The sequence below is a fragment of the Oncorhynchus mykiss genome, chromosome 17 (genome assembly GCF_013265735.2).
Source record: "Oncorhynchus mykiss isolate Arlee chromosome 17, USDA_OmykA_1.1, whole genome shotgun sequence".
Lineage (NCBI taxonomy): Eukaryota > Metazoa > Chordata > Actinopteri > Salmoniformes > Salmonidae > Oncorhynchus > Oncorhynchus mykiss.
Genome location: NC_048581.1, coordinates 25825992 through 25838685, shown reverse-complemented (window position 1 = coordinate 25838685; position 12694 = coordinate 25825992). Strand labels below are relative to the sequence as shown.

General features: G+C 43.7%; 1 protein-coding gene across 1 annotated transcript; it reads right to left on the bottom strand.

The window, feature by feature from the left end:
- Positions 1-230: 230 nt before the first annotated feature.
- LOC110493549 (neuronal vesicle trafficking-associated protein 1) lies at positions 231-6741 on the bottom strand. The gene is made up of 5 exons (XM_021567895.2): positions 6562-6741; positions 4225-4372; positions 3653-3772; positions 3419-3532; positions 231-1690 (listed from the first exon to the last, which is right to left on the bottom strand). The coding sequence occupies exons 2-5, from the start codon at positions 4351-4353 to the stop codon at positions 1442-1444; spliced, it is 612 nt and encodes a 203-aa protein (XP_021423570.1). The 5' UTR covers positions 4354-4372; positions 6562-6741; the 3' UTR covers positions 231-1441.
- Between the last annotated feature and the right edge of the window lie 5953 nt (positions 6742-12694).

Below are 12694 nucleotides of genomic sequence, written 5' to 3'. Positions count from 1 at the left end.
ATGTTTAGCATTCTGTGCATGCCACTCATCTCTGAATAATCAACAGTGAAAATAACGGACTCCTTTTGGTGTACTTTTACTTGGTTTTCTTAATAAAAATAAAAAAACCTCATAGAAACTATTTGGCAATACCAGGTAAATAGATATTGAAACTGGATCGTAAAAAATAGAGCGTTGCTATTGTGCATTGAAAGTACATGCAATCAGTAAAAAAAAGCCAATTCAACAAGTCCCAGATTATGAATGAGAAAGCTTTATTGATGACATCAGAGCAGATGGGTCTGACATAAACGTTTGGCACTCAGAACAGAACAAGGTTTATTAACGCTGGGTGGTGAATGGTGACACAATGGCAGTATCACAATCTGATCCATGGTGAAAATACTGCCAGTTATTATGATGACTTGATATGAATCGCATTGCATTTTATTCACTATTTTAAAAATCCCCAAATAAATAATTTAAAAAATTTTATCCTTCAAGCTTTTCACCCCCCCCCCCCCCCCCCCCCCCCCAAAAAATCAAATAAATAGCTTAAGGAATAAAGTAAGCTCATAATAAATAGGTCTTTAAATAAATACTAGAAAACACAAAGATACGGATACTCTAGGTAGTTAATGTTATGTTAAAATATTAATTATGAGACAGGAATCCAACTTGTACACCTGCTAGTCTACTACATTCAAAATCATCTGAATTGAAATGACATCAATCCATTTGGTTATCTTCCACCTGAAAATATTCAGGTTCCTCGTACCCAATTGTACCAAAATCCTCATACACAAATTGTTCACAGCTGCTGGAAAATCTATTGAGAAAAAAAGGCATGATAAATATGTTTTTTACAATCATGTTTCTAAATTAATGTGGGCTCTGTGCTTCCTGAATAGAACAAAACATTTTATACCCAAACTGTGTATGTAAAAATCGACAAAAAACATGTCTAGTTCGATCTAAATGTAATAACGCTAAACCTTGTCAGACCACATTACTAACAATACTCTACATTCAGTTCAGAATAAAATAAAAACCTGAAAACATGTTAGTCTGATAAGGACAATCTAGTGAGCATTTCAGGGAATCTTGTTATGTTCAGTTCTCCAACGCTTCTCACACGCACATCTCTCACCTCTCTCTCTCTCTCTCTCTCTCTCTCGCTTGCACAGGCACGCACGCACATAACACAAGGCGGTGGTCCTCACTGATAACGTCATAGAGAGATTAACTTTACTGCAAATGAGTCACGTTCGCTGACACCTAAACAGACATTTGGAGCGTTACCCAGAATACCTCATAGTTAACTCCCCCAAGTAAACAACACTTTTCCCCCATCTCCATCTCCATCCCCTCTTCCTAACTCTTCCTTTTGGAAACCCCATATACCCTTCTACCTTTATCGCCCCCTTCCTAAACCCTTTCCCTCTGGAAATCCCTCCATCCCTCACTCCTTCGAACGACTCGCCTCCTCTTTGGCCCTCTCGGCTTGCTTCAGGGCGTTGATGACGGGGAACCATGGTGACGGGGGCAGCTCGGGGATGATGGCTCCGGCGGCGGTCCTCTTGGCCTGGTTGAGGTGACCCAGGGCGGTGTAGAGACTGCTGGAGCGGGGGGGCACGCCTGGGTCCTCCTGCTGCTGCTGCTCTGTGTAGTACCAGGGCTCCAGGACCGCTGCTGGGGTGCAGTGCTTGTGCTGCGTGGGGAAGAGAAGAGAGGACGGTTGGTGTCAATTTTATTATTTACTTCAGGATGTGAAAAAATATCAGTTTTAAATCACTTCCTGAATTGAGTGAATGGAAAGTGACCCCCAACCCTGTAAGAGACAGGAGCCGGGAGGCAGAAGCGTCAGTGAAGAGGGTGTGCAAAGTGATGACGTATGATACTGTTGCCTCTATTTACAGTTAGGGACAGCAGGGATTCTGGTCATCATAATGGGTTGTGGTAGGACTCGGCAAATGATGAGGGCAAGTCACATGTTACTTACTACCTTACCCTTCACTGAAACGACTTATTTACGAGTGAGTCATACAACGTCTTATTCCACAGCGTGGGCGAGCATGAGTAAGGTTCTTTCAGGGAAATCATTTTTCATATTCCAACTTAGATGTGCCAGCTTCGTCTCATTAGATATGACACCTGAGATGCCATCCTTAGATAAATGAACGCGTAAGCTGTCGAAGGGAAAGAAAGGTACTCCACCAATTTGCCAAGCTCTGACAGGAGAAGCTTCAAGTGAATTTTCCTTACGAGCGTTTTTCCATTGAGTAGCATCGGTCTACTGAACAAACCCCTGAGGGAAATCCAAGGCTTCTTGACAGACTACCTGACCTTCCATCAGTATTGTGAGAAATGACCTCTCACAACAACCCTGGCTGCCTACGCTCTGCTAAACGGAAGACAACGCCACGACACCCTCCGTTTGACTCTCCTATTTCCCTGCCCCTTTTCATGTCTCCAACAACACATTAGCTGTGGAAAAACGCTGCGAGCTACACTGTACCCGTCAACATCAAAAGCCTCTGCCGGGAAGGCCCCGTCGCCCATCTCCCTCCTCTCGTCTTCAGCCTTTAATCACAGTTTAGTCACGCTCAGCCTTAATGAAAGGCCCCTCTCTGATTCACGGGCGTCCCAATCTACTGCCTGACCAAAAAGCCTTGCCTGCCTCTCGCTCTTTAAAAGACAGGGGGCCTTTGTAGAGAGTAACAGGCGTGGAGCGTTGCCTGAGCACACGATGCCTGGGAGGTGTCCTAAGGAGATAATGAGTTTATGTTCCCAGAGTGAAGAGACAGAAAGAGTGGGAGAGAATCCCTTAGAAGTCTCTGGTGGGAAAATATGTTGTCAACAGAATACAGTATGAGTACTAGATGAGGTGTACAGTAAGTATTGACTATAGGAGAGGGTGTATTAGTAAGTCATTGGGACTGGATGAGAATTATGTTTGTGAAGGCGATTATAAGAACTTAAATAATAGTCCTCTGTTGGTCTCTGTGGGAGAACGCTAGAGAAACAACCTCTGCTTCTTGTCTGTGGTTTTAATGAATGTAACCCCGAGTGGCGCAGCGGTCTAAGGCACTGCATCTCAGTGCTTGAGGCGTCACGACAGACACCCTGGTTCGATTCCAGGCTGTATCACAACCGCCCGTGATTGGGAGTACAATAGGGCGGCGCACAATTGCCGCAGAGTCGTCCGGGTTTGGCCGGTGCATGCCGTCATTGTAAATACGAATTTGTTCTTAACTGACTTGCCTAGTTAAAGGTTAAATTAAAATAAAAACCTCTAGGACTGTCTGACTGGGATAGGAGGCAGTGTGTGTTTATGTGTGTATGTTATGATGATGATGCTTTCAGTAGTCTACCTTACCATCGGGACATAAGCTGTTCGGATAGAAGGTGTGTGTGTGTGTGTGTTAGTGATGCCTACCTTGAGAACGAAGCCCTCTGGGCAGGTAAGTTGATTGTACCACAGAGCCTTGTACATGACCAGCAGGAGAAGACAAGCCAGGAACCCAAGGGTGATGAGGATCAACCCTGTGAGCTGGAACACACATACACACACACACACACACACACACACACACACACACACGACCATGAATATCACCATTCCCAGTAGTACTTCAGTAAACATACTACTAGCCCTTAGATAAGACTTTACCTTGACCTTCTCTGATACCTCGTCGTACAGTTTTATATTCAGCTTCTTGATTCCCGGCACGTACAACTTCTTCTTTTTCTTCTGCTGCAGCTGATACTCTGTTGTGGTCTTCACGATTACCTGAGGATGAACAGCAGCATAGCACAGCAGAGCACTCCGAGTCAGATCGCTGGGTTGGAACCGGGCTGCTTAAATAGAACTGTAAGTGGTGTGTGTGTGTGTGTGTGTGTGTGTGTGTGTGTGTGTGTGTGTGTGTGTGTGTGTGTGTGTGTGTGTGTGTGTGTGTGTGTGTGTGTGTGTGCGTGTGATCTACTATGTATTCTAAGAGGCTCTGAGATAGTGTGGGGTGATGCCACAGCACTCTGAATCATTAGGATAACAGGGAGGCTGGGTCAAGGCACAGTACAGGGACCAATGACAGGCTCAGAAATGATGTAGGCTTGATGTGTGTCTAGACATGCAGTGTAATGTAATATACAGACAGGATGTACTGAACATGTCTAATAATTGCTGGGTGCGCGCGCGCACACACACACACACACGCGCGAGCACGCACACACTCACGTTGTTACCTTGTCTAAGTATGGCTGTTGCAGCTGGTTCACCTCCAGAGGGGTGATGAGGGGGATGTTATCAAAGCCATCGTCCATAGACTGTTCTTTATCCAGCTTATCAGCCAGGTTACTGCCCAGCTTCACCATGTCTGCCTGCCTGACCAATCTGAATGGGGAAAGAAGCCGTGCAGAGGATCAGATGCTCAGTAACACAGCTCTGTTGGGTTCGAACTACTTCTCAATGACTGTCTGTCTGGACGATTTGGATCGCAATACAAACAGTTCTGAACGATTAGATGCTGGGTAACGCAACTCGGTTTGGCTTTACTGTGTAGAGGGTAAGGTATTTGTTAACGCAACTCAGTTTGGCTTTACTGTGCAGAGGGTAAGGTACTTGGTAATGCAACTTGATTTTATTCCACTTCGTTGCTCCCTGTTTCCTTGTGTGGCTGAAATTGATGATGATGTTAAAATGATGGTGGTGGTGATGATGATGGCGAGAGCTTTATTTAAATGGATGCCATGATATGCCTCTGACTGTCTTTGCCCTGCACTATCTAGGAGGTTTGTGTCAAACTAGGTGTCATCGTCATTATGTCTATTCCCACAAGTAGGCCTACAGTATCTCTTTCATTCGTTTATTATGTTTATTAGTTTATTATGTTCGTACTGGCTGTAATTCCAAGGTGAGTCATGTAAAGATGTTGCGTGGGCTACACACAGGAACACACGCTGTGTGTTTGCTTCATATCCTTCCTATGTGTGTGTTGGTCTAACTGTGCCTCCTCGATCAGAGCACCATCTGAATGTGGAACACAAGGTGAGAAGCCACTGAGCTCGTTGACGCCGTGTGAAATGCGGCACCACCTTCTCCGTAGCTCGCCATCCTGTACCGCTGTGAGAATGACTCATAATGATGATACTAACAAGGGGGCAAAGATCAGTTCCTCGCAGGTTCAATCATACAGACAGGTATAGGCAGGAACACAGACGAGCACGAAAACTTACACACAAACTCTCTCTCTCTCTCTCTCTCTCTCTAGCTATCTCTCTCTGTCTCACGCACACACGCACGAACACACACACACACACACACACACACACACACACACACACACACACACACAAACACTTCCTCCAGGCTCCATTAGCCTAGCTATTGTTGCACTGTGGAGTGAGTGGGTGGCTATAATGGCTAATGTGGTTGTCTGTACAAAACTACAGCCCACCATCTTCAGACTGTAGATTGCAGGCTACTGTAGGAGGGAGGTGTGGGTGCCATGGTGATTCAGATGACTGATTGATGCTATATCAATGCAGAAAGAGCTGAGAGCCAGCTGTCAAATCTGTTCTTCCATCAGCGAAGGAATGAAACAAGGTTTGGATGAATGTGGATGGCATTATAACCATAAAAACAGTATAGTTTCCTTAATCTTTTCGATTCATATTTTTGGTCAATATTCTCTGAATATTTTGATTGGGAAGTACAATAAGGAGGTGATGTGTATTAATGCTTTATAAATGCTAGAACCACATAACACAAGATAAAACATAGTCTTACAAATAATAAAAAATGAATGATTCTATAAACTATTAGTATCTAGGCCTGTTAACTTTTTTCTTCATGGTTCACTAATCAGGCATCTGATCTCAACTTGCTGCATTGAAAAGAGCGTGTTTGCTGCAACAGAGATTCTACTGATCAGCACAGCTAACGGCCAGTTAGCAAACATCCCGAAAACAAACAAGACAGAGAAATGGCATGACCATGACGGCTGAAACTCATGTCACATCACACGTCATGTGGTAACATACGTTTCGGTAAGAACCATACATAACCTATAACCTCATGTCATGGCACAGACTGCTCGAGATGCTCTTTGCATAGGCTACAAGGGCAATGGATTGACATTCAAGAATTCAAGAAGAAATTGGCATTCAAGAACTCGTTATGAAAGCTAATTTGAACACCGATATAATTGTCGGAAATGACAATGTCATCTTTGAAATTGTTTAGACCGTTGTGAATTTTAGCTTGCTCCTTTCGCGCATTGGATTAATATCGAGGGGGCTCTCAACCGTATCAATATGCTTGAAATATACAGCCATTATTAATACTCAAATAGACACAAAGACATAAGCAACCAATGCTGTTTTCACATCAGGCAATTTTTTGTTGTTGTTGTTTGTGACAATCGAATCATGTCATTTGCAATGTAGACTATAGGATACCGTAGGCTACGGGTTTATTCACGTAAGTGCAAGCAGACATAAAGCCTTATCAATAAAATTGCCCACACAAACGATGACAATACATTCCACATAGGCTATAACAAAGGGAGAAAAATGACTTACTGCGTACGAGGATGACGATCGGTAGGGTTGCGTCGCGGATGTTTACGGGTAAAGCAGAGAATGGTGAATACCGTTCGGTTACCGTGGTGATGTCTGATTCACGGCAGGATTGCGCATGTAATTCGGTACTGGTTGCATCCTCCAGAGGAAATTGGAGCCTCGATGATGCGCCTCATATTAAATGTGTCTTGGAGATGTTGGGAATAACAAAGCAATGGGAATGAATATTTTACACGTGAACTCTGATATGTTACTGTAAAGGTCAGGCAGTAGTGTCCCCACATAGCCTTGTCTATATGCCTACTGTATGCCACACACAGTCAGATCAACAGTTTTACACATGTTGGCGAAGTTTATTTACTTCTCACCTGGGAAAAAAATGTATTAGCCTACTATATTGAATTCCACAAAATGTTCTGTGTACATTTAATAACTACAAATGATTGTATATATTGACTTTGAGACCGAATTGGTGTGATATACCCGAAATCAGTTTGTGATATTCATATAGATTTGTCATGCAATATTTGTTGAAAACCAATTACTAGGCCTACAGATTAAATAAAACCATTCATCTGTATCATTCAACAGTTCAACCATTGGCAAAATTGTTTTAATGAAAATGAAAATGAATATGCTTTTTTAATCCAACCAAACACTACCTGCACAAAAGTTGCTCATATTTAAATGACATAGTCCCTAGTTCCTCAAAGACTGACATAAATGAAAGTGACTTGTTGTGAACCACAATGGCCACAATGTGACATGCAGCAGCTGCTGCAGCTGATGGGGCCTGTCTATGGGATGGCTCTGTGATTCATCAGTGCCTCTAATTATGCCTTTCAATAGAGGTGAAGAGGTGATGCAGAAGCCAAACAAGTGAAAAAGTGAAAACACGCTGTGTGTGTGTGTGCGCGCGTGTGTGTGTGTAAGAGAGAGAGTGAGCGAGAATGTGTGTGTATTAGAGAGAGAATATGTGTGTGTGTGTGTGTGTGTGTGAAAGAGTGTCTGTTGTGTGTTTGTGCATGTGAGAGAGAGTATCTGCTGCGTGTGTGTTTGTAAGATAGAGTGAGAGAGAATATGTGTGTATCAGAGTGCGTGTGTGTGTGTGAGAGAGAGAGAGTGTCTGTTGTGTTTGTGTGTAAGAGAGAGAGTGAGGGAGAATGAGTGTGTGTATCAGAAATAGTGTGAGTTTTATGTGTGTGTGAGAGAGAATGTGTGTGTGTGTGAGAGAGAGAGTGTGTCTCTGAGAGGTTAAGCGAGCAAAGGAGAAACAGACAGAGAGCGAGAGAAAGAAAGAAAGAAAGAGGGGACGAAAGAAAGACTGATGGCCTACAAAAAGAGTAGGATGCAGGAGCCAGGCCTGTCTGCCCGGTTAAAAAAATCCTATTCTCTCCCCGAGGACCCCTGCTACTCCGTCTTTGGTTATGCCTGATTCTATGAATTCATCATGCCTTTAGTACACTGTGAGGGACTGCCCGACCAAAATATACCATTCGCCCCCCTTTTGGAGCCTTTTGTCCCCCCCCCCCGCATACCCTTCAATTGGACCTACATTTATTATTTTGACCTTTGCTTTGCGGGGGTGGGACTTCAAAGCAGACCCTCTATTTCTTCCTCTTTAGGGGGAGGGTCGTGTCATCCTCACAGTGTGAGAGGCAGACTGTTCTGTTCTGTCTCCTCTGGTTTTGTTGTTCGCTGGGAGATGGAGAGAGAGAGAGAGACCCTGGGAGAACATAATGAAAATGAGAATCAATTAGGTTATGGTCTTTAGAGTTAGAAGGGAGAGGGGAGAGTGCGTGTGTGTGTTTGTGTGAGAGAGAACGCGAGAGTGAATGAGATTCAGTTTGTGTGTGTGTATAGAAGGGTGTTCTGCGTTAAGAACTACACATGAAGCACAGGCGGAGAGTGTCACCAGTGAAGTACTGGTGGGAAAATATAGCATCGAAGTGGAGTGGTGAATTCTATACATTCTATGGAGGTTTACATTGTATCAATAGAATACATAATGTCTTTAGCATTGCAATAAGAAACATGACAAATGTAAGAGATTCATCTATTAGAATAACATATGCATTAATGGAGTCTTTACAAAAGTGATACAGCATAAGATGGCCGAGGACTCCGTAAGCTTGTGTATATCCGGTTATATCGTTTTTATAATACATTCAAAAATGTAACCCGGATTAGTGTTACCTGTTAAGTGATTAGTGTTAGTGATTATTCAACGGTCACGTCACATAATGATGTCAAAAGGATTTTATTTGTGTAACGTATTTAGCATTCTTAGACATGCAGTGTTTATTTTGAATCAAGTCATGCTTTCTGATGGATAGGTGTTGAGTACTGACTTGTATCACGGGTGACCGACCAGCCTGGCTTTCTTCTTGGTTGTGGTAACTGAATGGCCCGAAATCACTGTTTAATGCGAAATTAATAACAACACTGCCACCTAGTGACGAATCCGTTCAAATCCCTTTAATACTATTACAGAACTGCACCAGTTACTGTTCCTAGTATAGCGTACCATTATTACAAGGTGTATAGCTCACTAAGCAATTTGAACATGCTAGGTAAGAATGCACTTATGTGAATGCGGTCTGTTTTATGAACTCTAAGAGCTTCCCTGATGTTTGTTATTTACCAACCAAGTCTTGGAAACACTGTTGCTGTATTTTCATGTATATTCACTTCGCTTCAGCATGGAAATAGAAATTACAATGCAAAAATGGCAATTAAAAAGCCCCTTTCTAATCTTGCACTGGAATCTCAATTCATCTCCCGATTTGACTGCATTGAAATGACCATGAAACATGACTAACTCTCGAACTTATCTACGGACTCTCTACGCACAATTCACAGTATTATCCTGGTTACCAACAGATGGCAGCACAGTGACAGTCAATAGAGCCACGCTTCAGCTCAGTTCTGTATGTTCACCAACTTGGTTAGAAATAAGGCATAACATGGTGATGAACTATTCAATAGATCATGATGATAAGGTCAAACAAATGTTATGCCCTGTATGAGCCGGTTTATTAGGAAGCCGAACTGGTCTCAGATCTGTGTGTGTCCTATTCACCTGCCACCTGACTATAGATAGGCCTTCAACATGACTCGGTTTAATCACGGACACAGCATGATGACTTGGCTGGCATCAGTACATACTGTCTAGTACAGGGACCAGGTTTATAGGATTAGGCTTCTTACCGGCGACTGTTTCTCTCGACTACAAGCGGAAGTCAGGAGGAACTCTGAGCACCACCCTCCCTCCTCCCTCTGGGCTATTAGATCATTTCACTTTAGACTGTGTTATCCTGCCTGGCTATTACCCGTGTGACCAACACCTAGCCTGTTATCCTATTATAAGCCATCAGGAGTCACTCTTCCTGACCTGGTGATGAGGAAATGGGCCTTTAAAATAGGATGCTATTGCTGGTACACATGTTAAGTATAACCTTGCTTAGAGAGCGGTTACCAACGTGTCACCGTCACCCTATGCCGCAAGGAGATTGATTGGATAACATAAACAGGACATCTAATGTAACTAGCTAGGCTACTGTAAACAAGAATAAGTAGCATGGTCATTTAGCATCTGTCACGTACCTGAAATTATTGCATTTTGCTAGACTGGTTTATTAATTCATTTTTGCGTTTAAAATACTTTTGATTCGAGAGGATAGCACATTATATGATTAATAAAAACACCTGTGGTCCTTGACTTCAGTGCAGCATGTTACAATTGATCTCTGAGGTTAGATTAAGAGTGTGTTCAATGGGACAGAGTCATTTTGATGAATTTAGATTAAGGCCACAGCCTGTATTTTAATTCATTAATCTGTCTAGATCACCAGGAGCCCATCAGCACTGTTAGTCAGTGAGGGATCTGTCATAAGCTGTTACAATGGAGGTGTTGAAGGATTTGCAATTAAAGGTCAATTGAAGGGTGAACTGTAACATTGCAGACAAGAATGGGAGAAACGCTCAAAATACAGGGGTGCCAAGCTTGCAGCGTCATACCCAAGAAGACTCAAGGATGTAATCGCTGCCAAAGGTGCTTCAACAAAGTACTGAGTAAAGTGTGTGAATACTTATATAAATGTGATATTTCCGTTTTTTTTACATACATTTGCAAAAATGTCTAAAAACCTATTTTAGTTTTGTCATCATGGGGTATTGTGTGTTGATTGATAAGGAGAAAAATCAATTTAATGCATTTTCGAATAAGGCTGTAAAGCAATAAATTGTGGAACAAGTCAAAAGGTCTGAATACTTTCCGAATGCTCTGTTTATATTGACTAAATGACCACATGACCTGACCAGGGAAAACGAAATGTTTTTTTAAATGTTTTGAGAACAGAAGTGAACATTTAGCCTATTCTGGGAACATTCATTTTTAAGTTGTAGGGAGGTTCTGAGAACGTTTTACTACAGTTCCCTGAAAGTTTTCATGGGAGGTTTTATTAACGTTCTGAGAACATGTTTCAATAAGACTGCTAGCTTAGGTTAACTGTTTTGAACTCTAAGCACATATTTGACACATGGAAATGAATTTGCTTAGGCATTAATCATGCAATTTATTGTGGCACAGCATCAGTGAAATTCTAACCTATTACAGTATCTTCCAGGATGGAGCTAGCATGCCATGTTTTTTTAAAACTTATACGAAGCATTTTAGTATATTCAAATAGACCCCATTTCAAAGGGAAGCAGAATTCATTAAGATCAGGTGTCATGTACTGTCATGTTGTGTCTTGTCTCTGTCCTTTCCCTTCACCCTGTCTCCCTCTGCTGGTCGTTGTTAGGTTACCTTTTCTCCCCCTCTTTCCCCCAGCTGTGCCTTGTCTCCTCCTAACCACCTCGTCACCCCTTTTCCCACCTGTTCCCTTTTTCCCTCTGATTAGGTCCCTATATCTCTCTCTGTTTCTGCTCCTGTCCTTGTCGGATTCTTGTTTGTTGTGTTTCATGCCTGAACCAGACTGTCGTCATGTTTGCTGTAACCTTGTCTTGTCCTGTCGGAATCTGCCGGTCCGTCTGAGCCTACCTATGTTTGGTAATTAAAGAAGCTCTGTTTAAGTTAATTCGCTTTTGGGTCCTCATTCACGCACCGTAACAGAAGAATCCGACCAAGAATGGACCCAGCGACTTCGGATCCTCTCCACTCAGCCGTCGGGATCCAGGGAGCGATGCTAGGCAGACACGAGCAGGAATTGTCTGCTGCTCGACATGCCGTTGAGACCCTGGCCACCCAAGTCTCCAACCTCACAGAACAGGTTCACCATCTCCGCCTCGATCCACCGGCCACTTCCAGGGCTTTCGAATCTCCGGAGCCCAGAATCAATAACCCGCCGTGTTACTCTGGGGAGCCCACTGAATGCCGCTCGTTCCTCACCCAGTGTGATATTGTGTTTTCTCTCCAGCCCTACACTTTCTCCAGGAGCACTGCTCGTGTCGCCTACGTCATATCTCTCCTTATTGGACGGGCTCGTGAGTGGGGCACGGCAATCTGGGAGGCAAGGGCTGAGTGTACTAACCAGTATCAGGACTTTAAGGAGGAGATGATACGGGTTTTTGATCGATCTGTTTTTGGGGAGGAGGCTTCCAGGGCCCTGTCTTCCCTATGTCAAGGTAATCGATCCATAACAGACTACTCTATTGAGTTTCGCACTCTTGCTGCCTCCAGTGGCTGGAACGAGCCGGCTTTGCTCGCTCGTTTTCTGGAGGGTCTCCGCGCAGAGGTAAAGGATGAGATTCTCTCCCGGGAGGTTCCTTCCAGCGTGGATTCCTTGATTGAACTCGCTATTCACATTGAGCGACGGGTTGATCTTCGTCACCGAGCTCGTGGAAAGGAGCTCGCGTTCTCCGTTGCCCCCCTCTCCGCATCACTACCATCTTCCTCTGCCGGCTCGGGTGCTGAGCCCATGCAGCTGGGAGGTATCCGCATCTCGACTAAGGAGAGGGAACGGAGAATCACCAACCGCCTCTGTCTCTATTGCGGTTCCGCTGGTCATTTTGTCACTTCATGTCCAGTAAAAGGCCAGAGCTCATCAGTAAGCGGAGGGCTACTGGTGAGCGCTACTACTCCTGTCTCTCCTTCAAGATCCTGCACTACCTTGTCGGTCCATCTACGCTG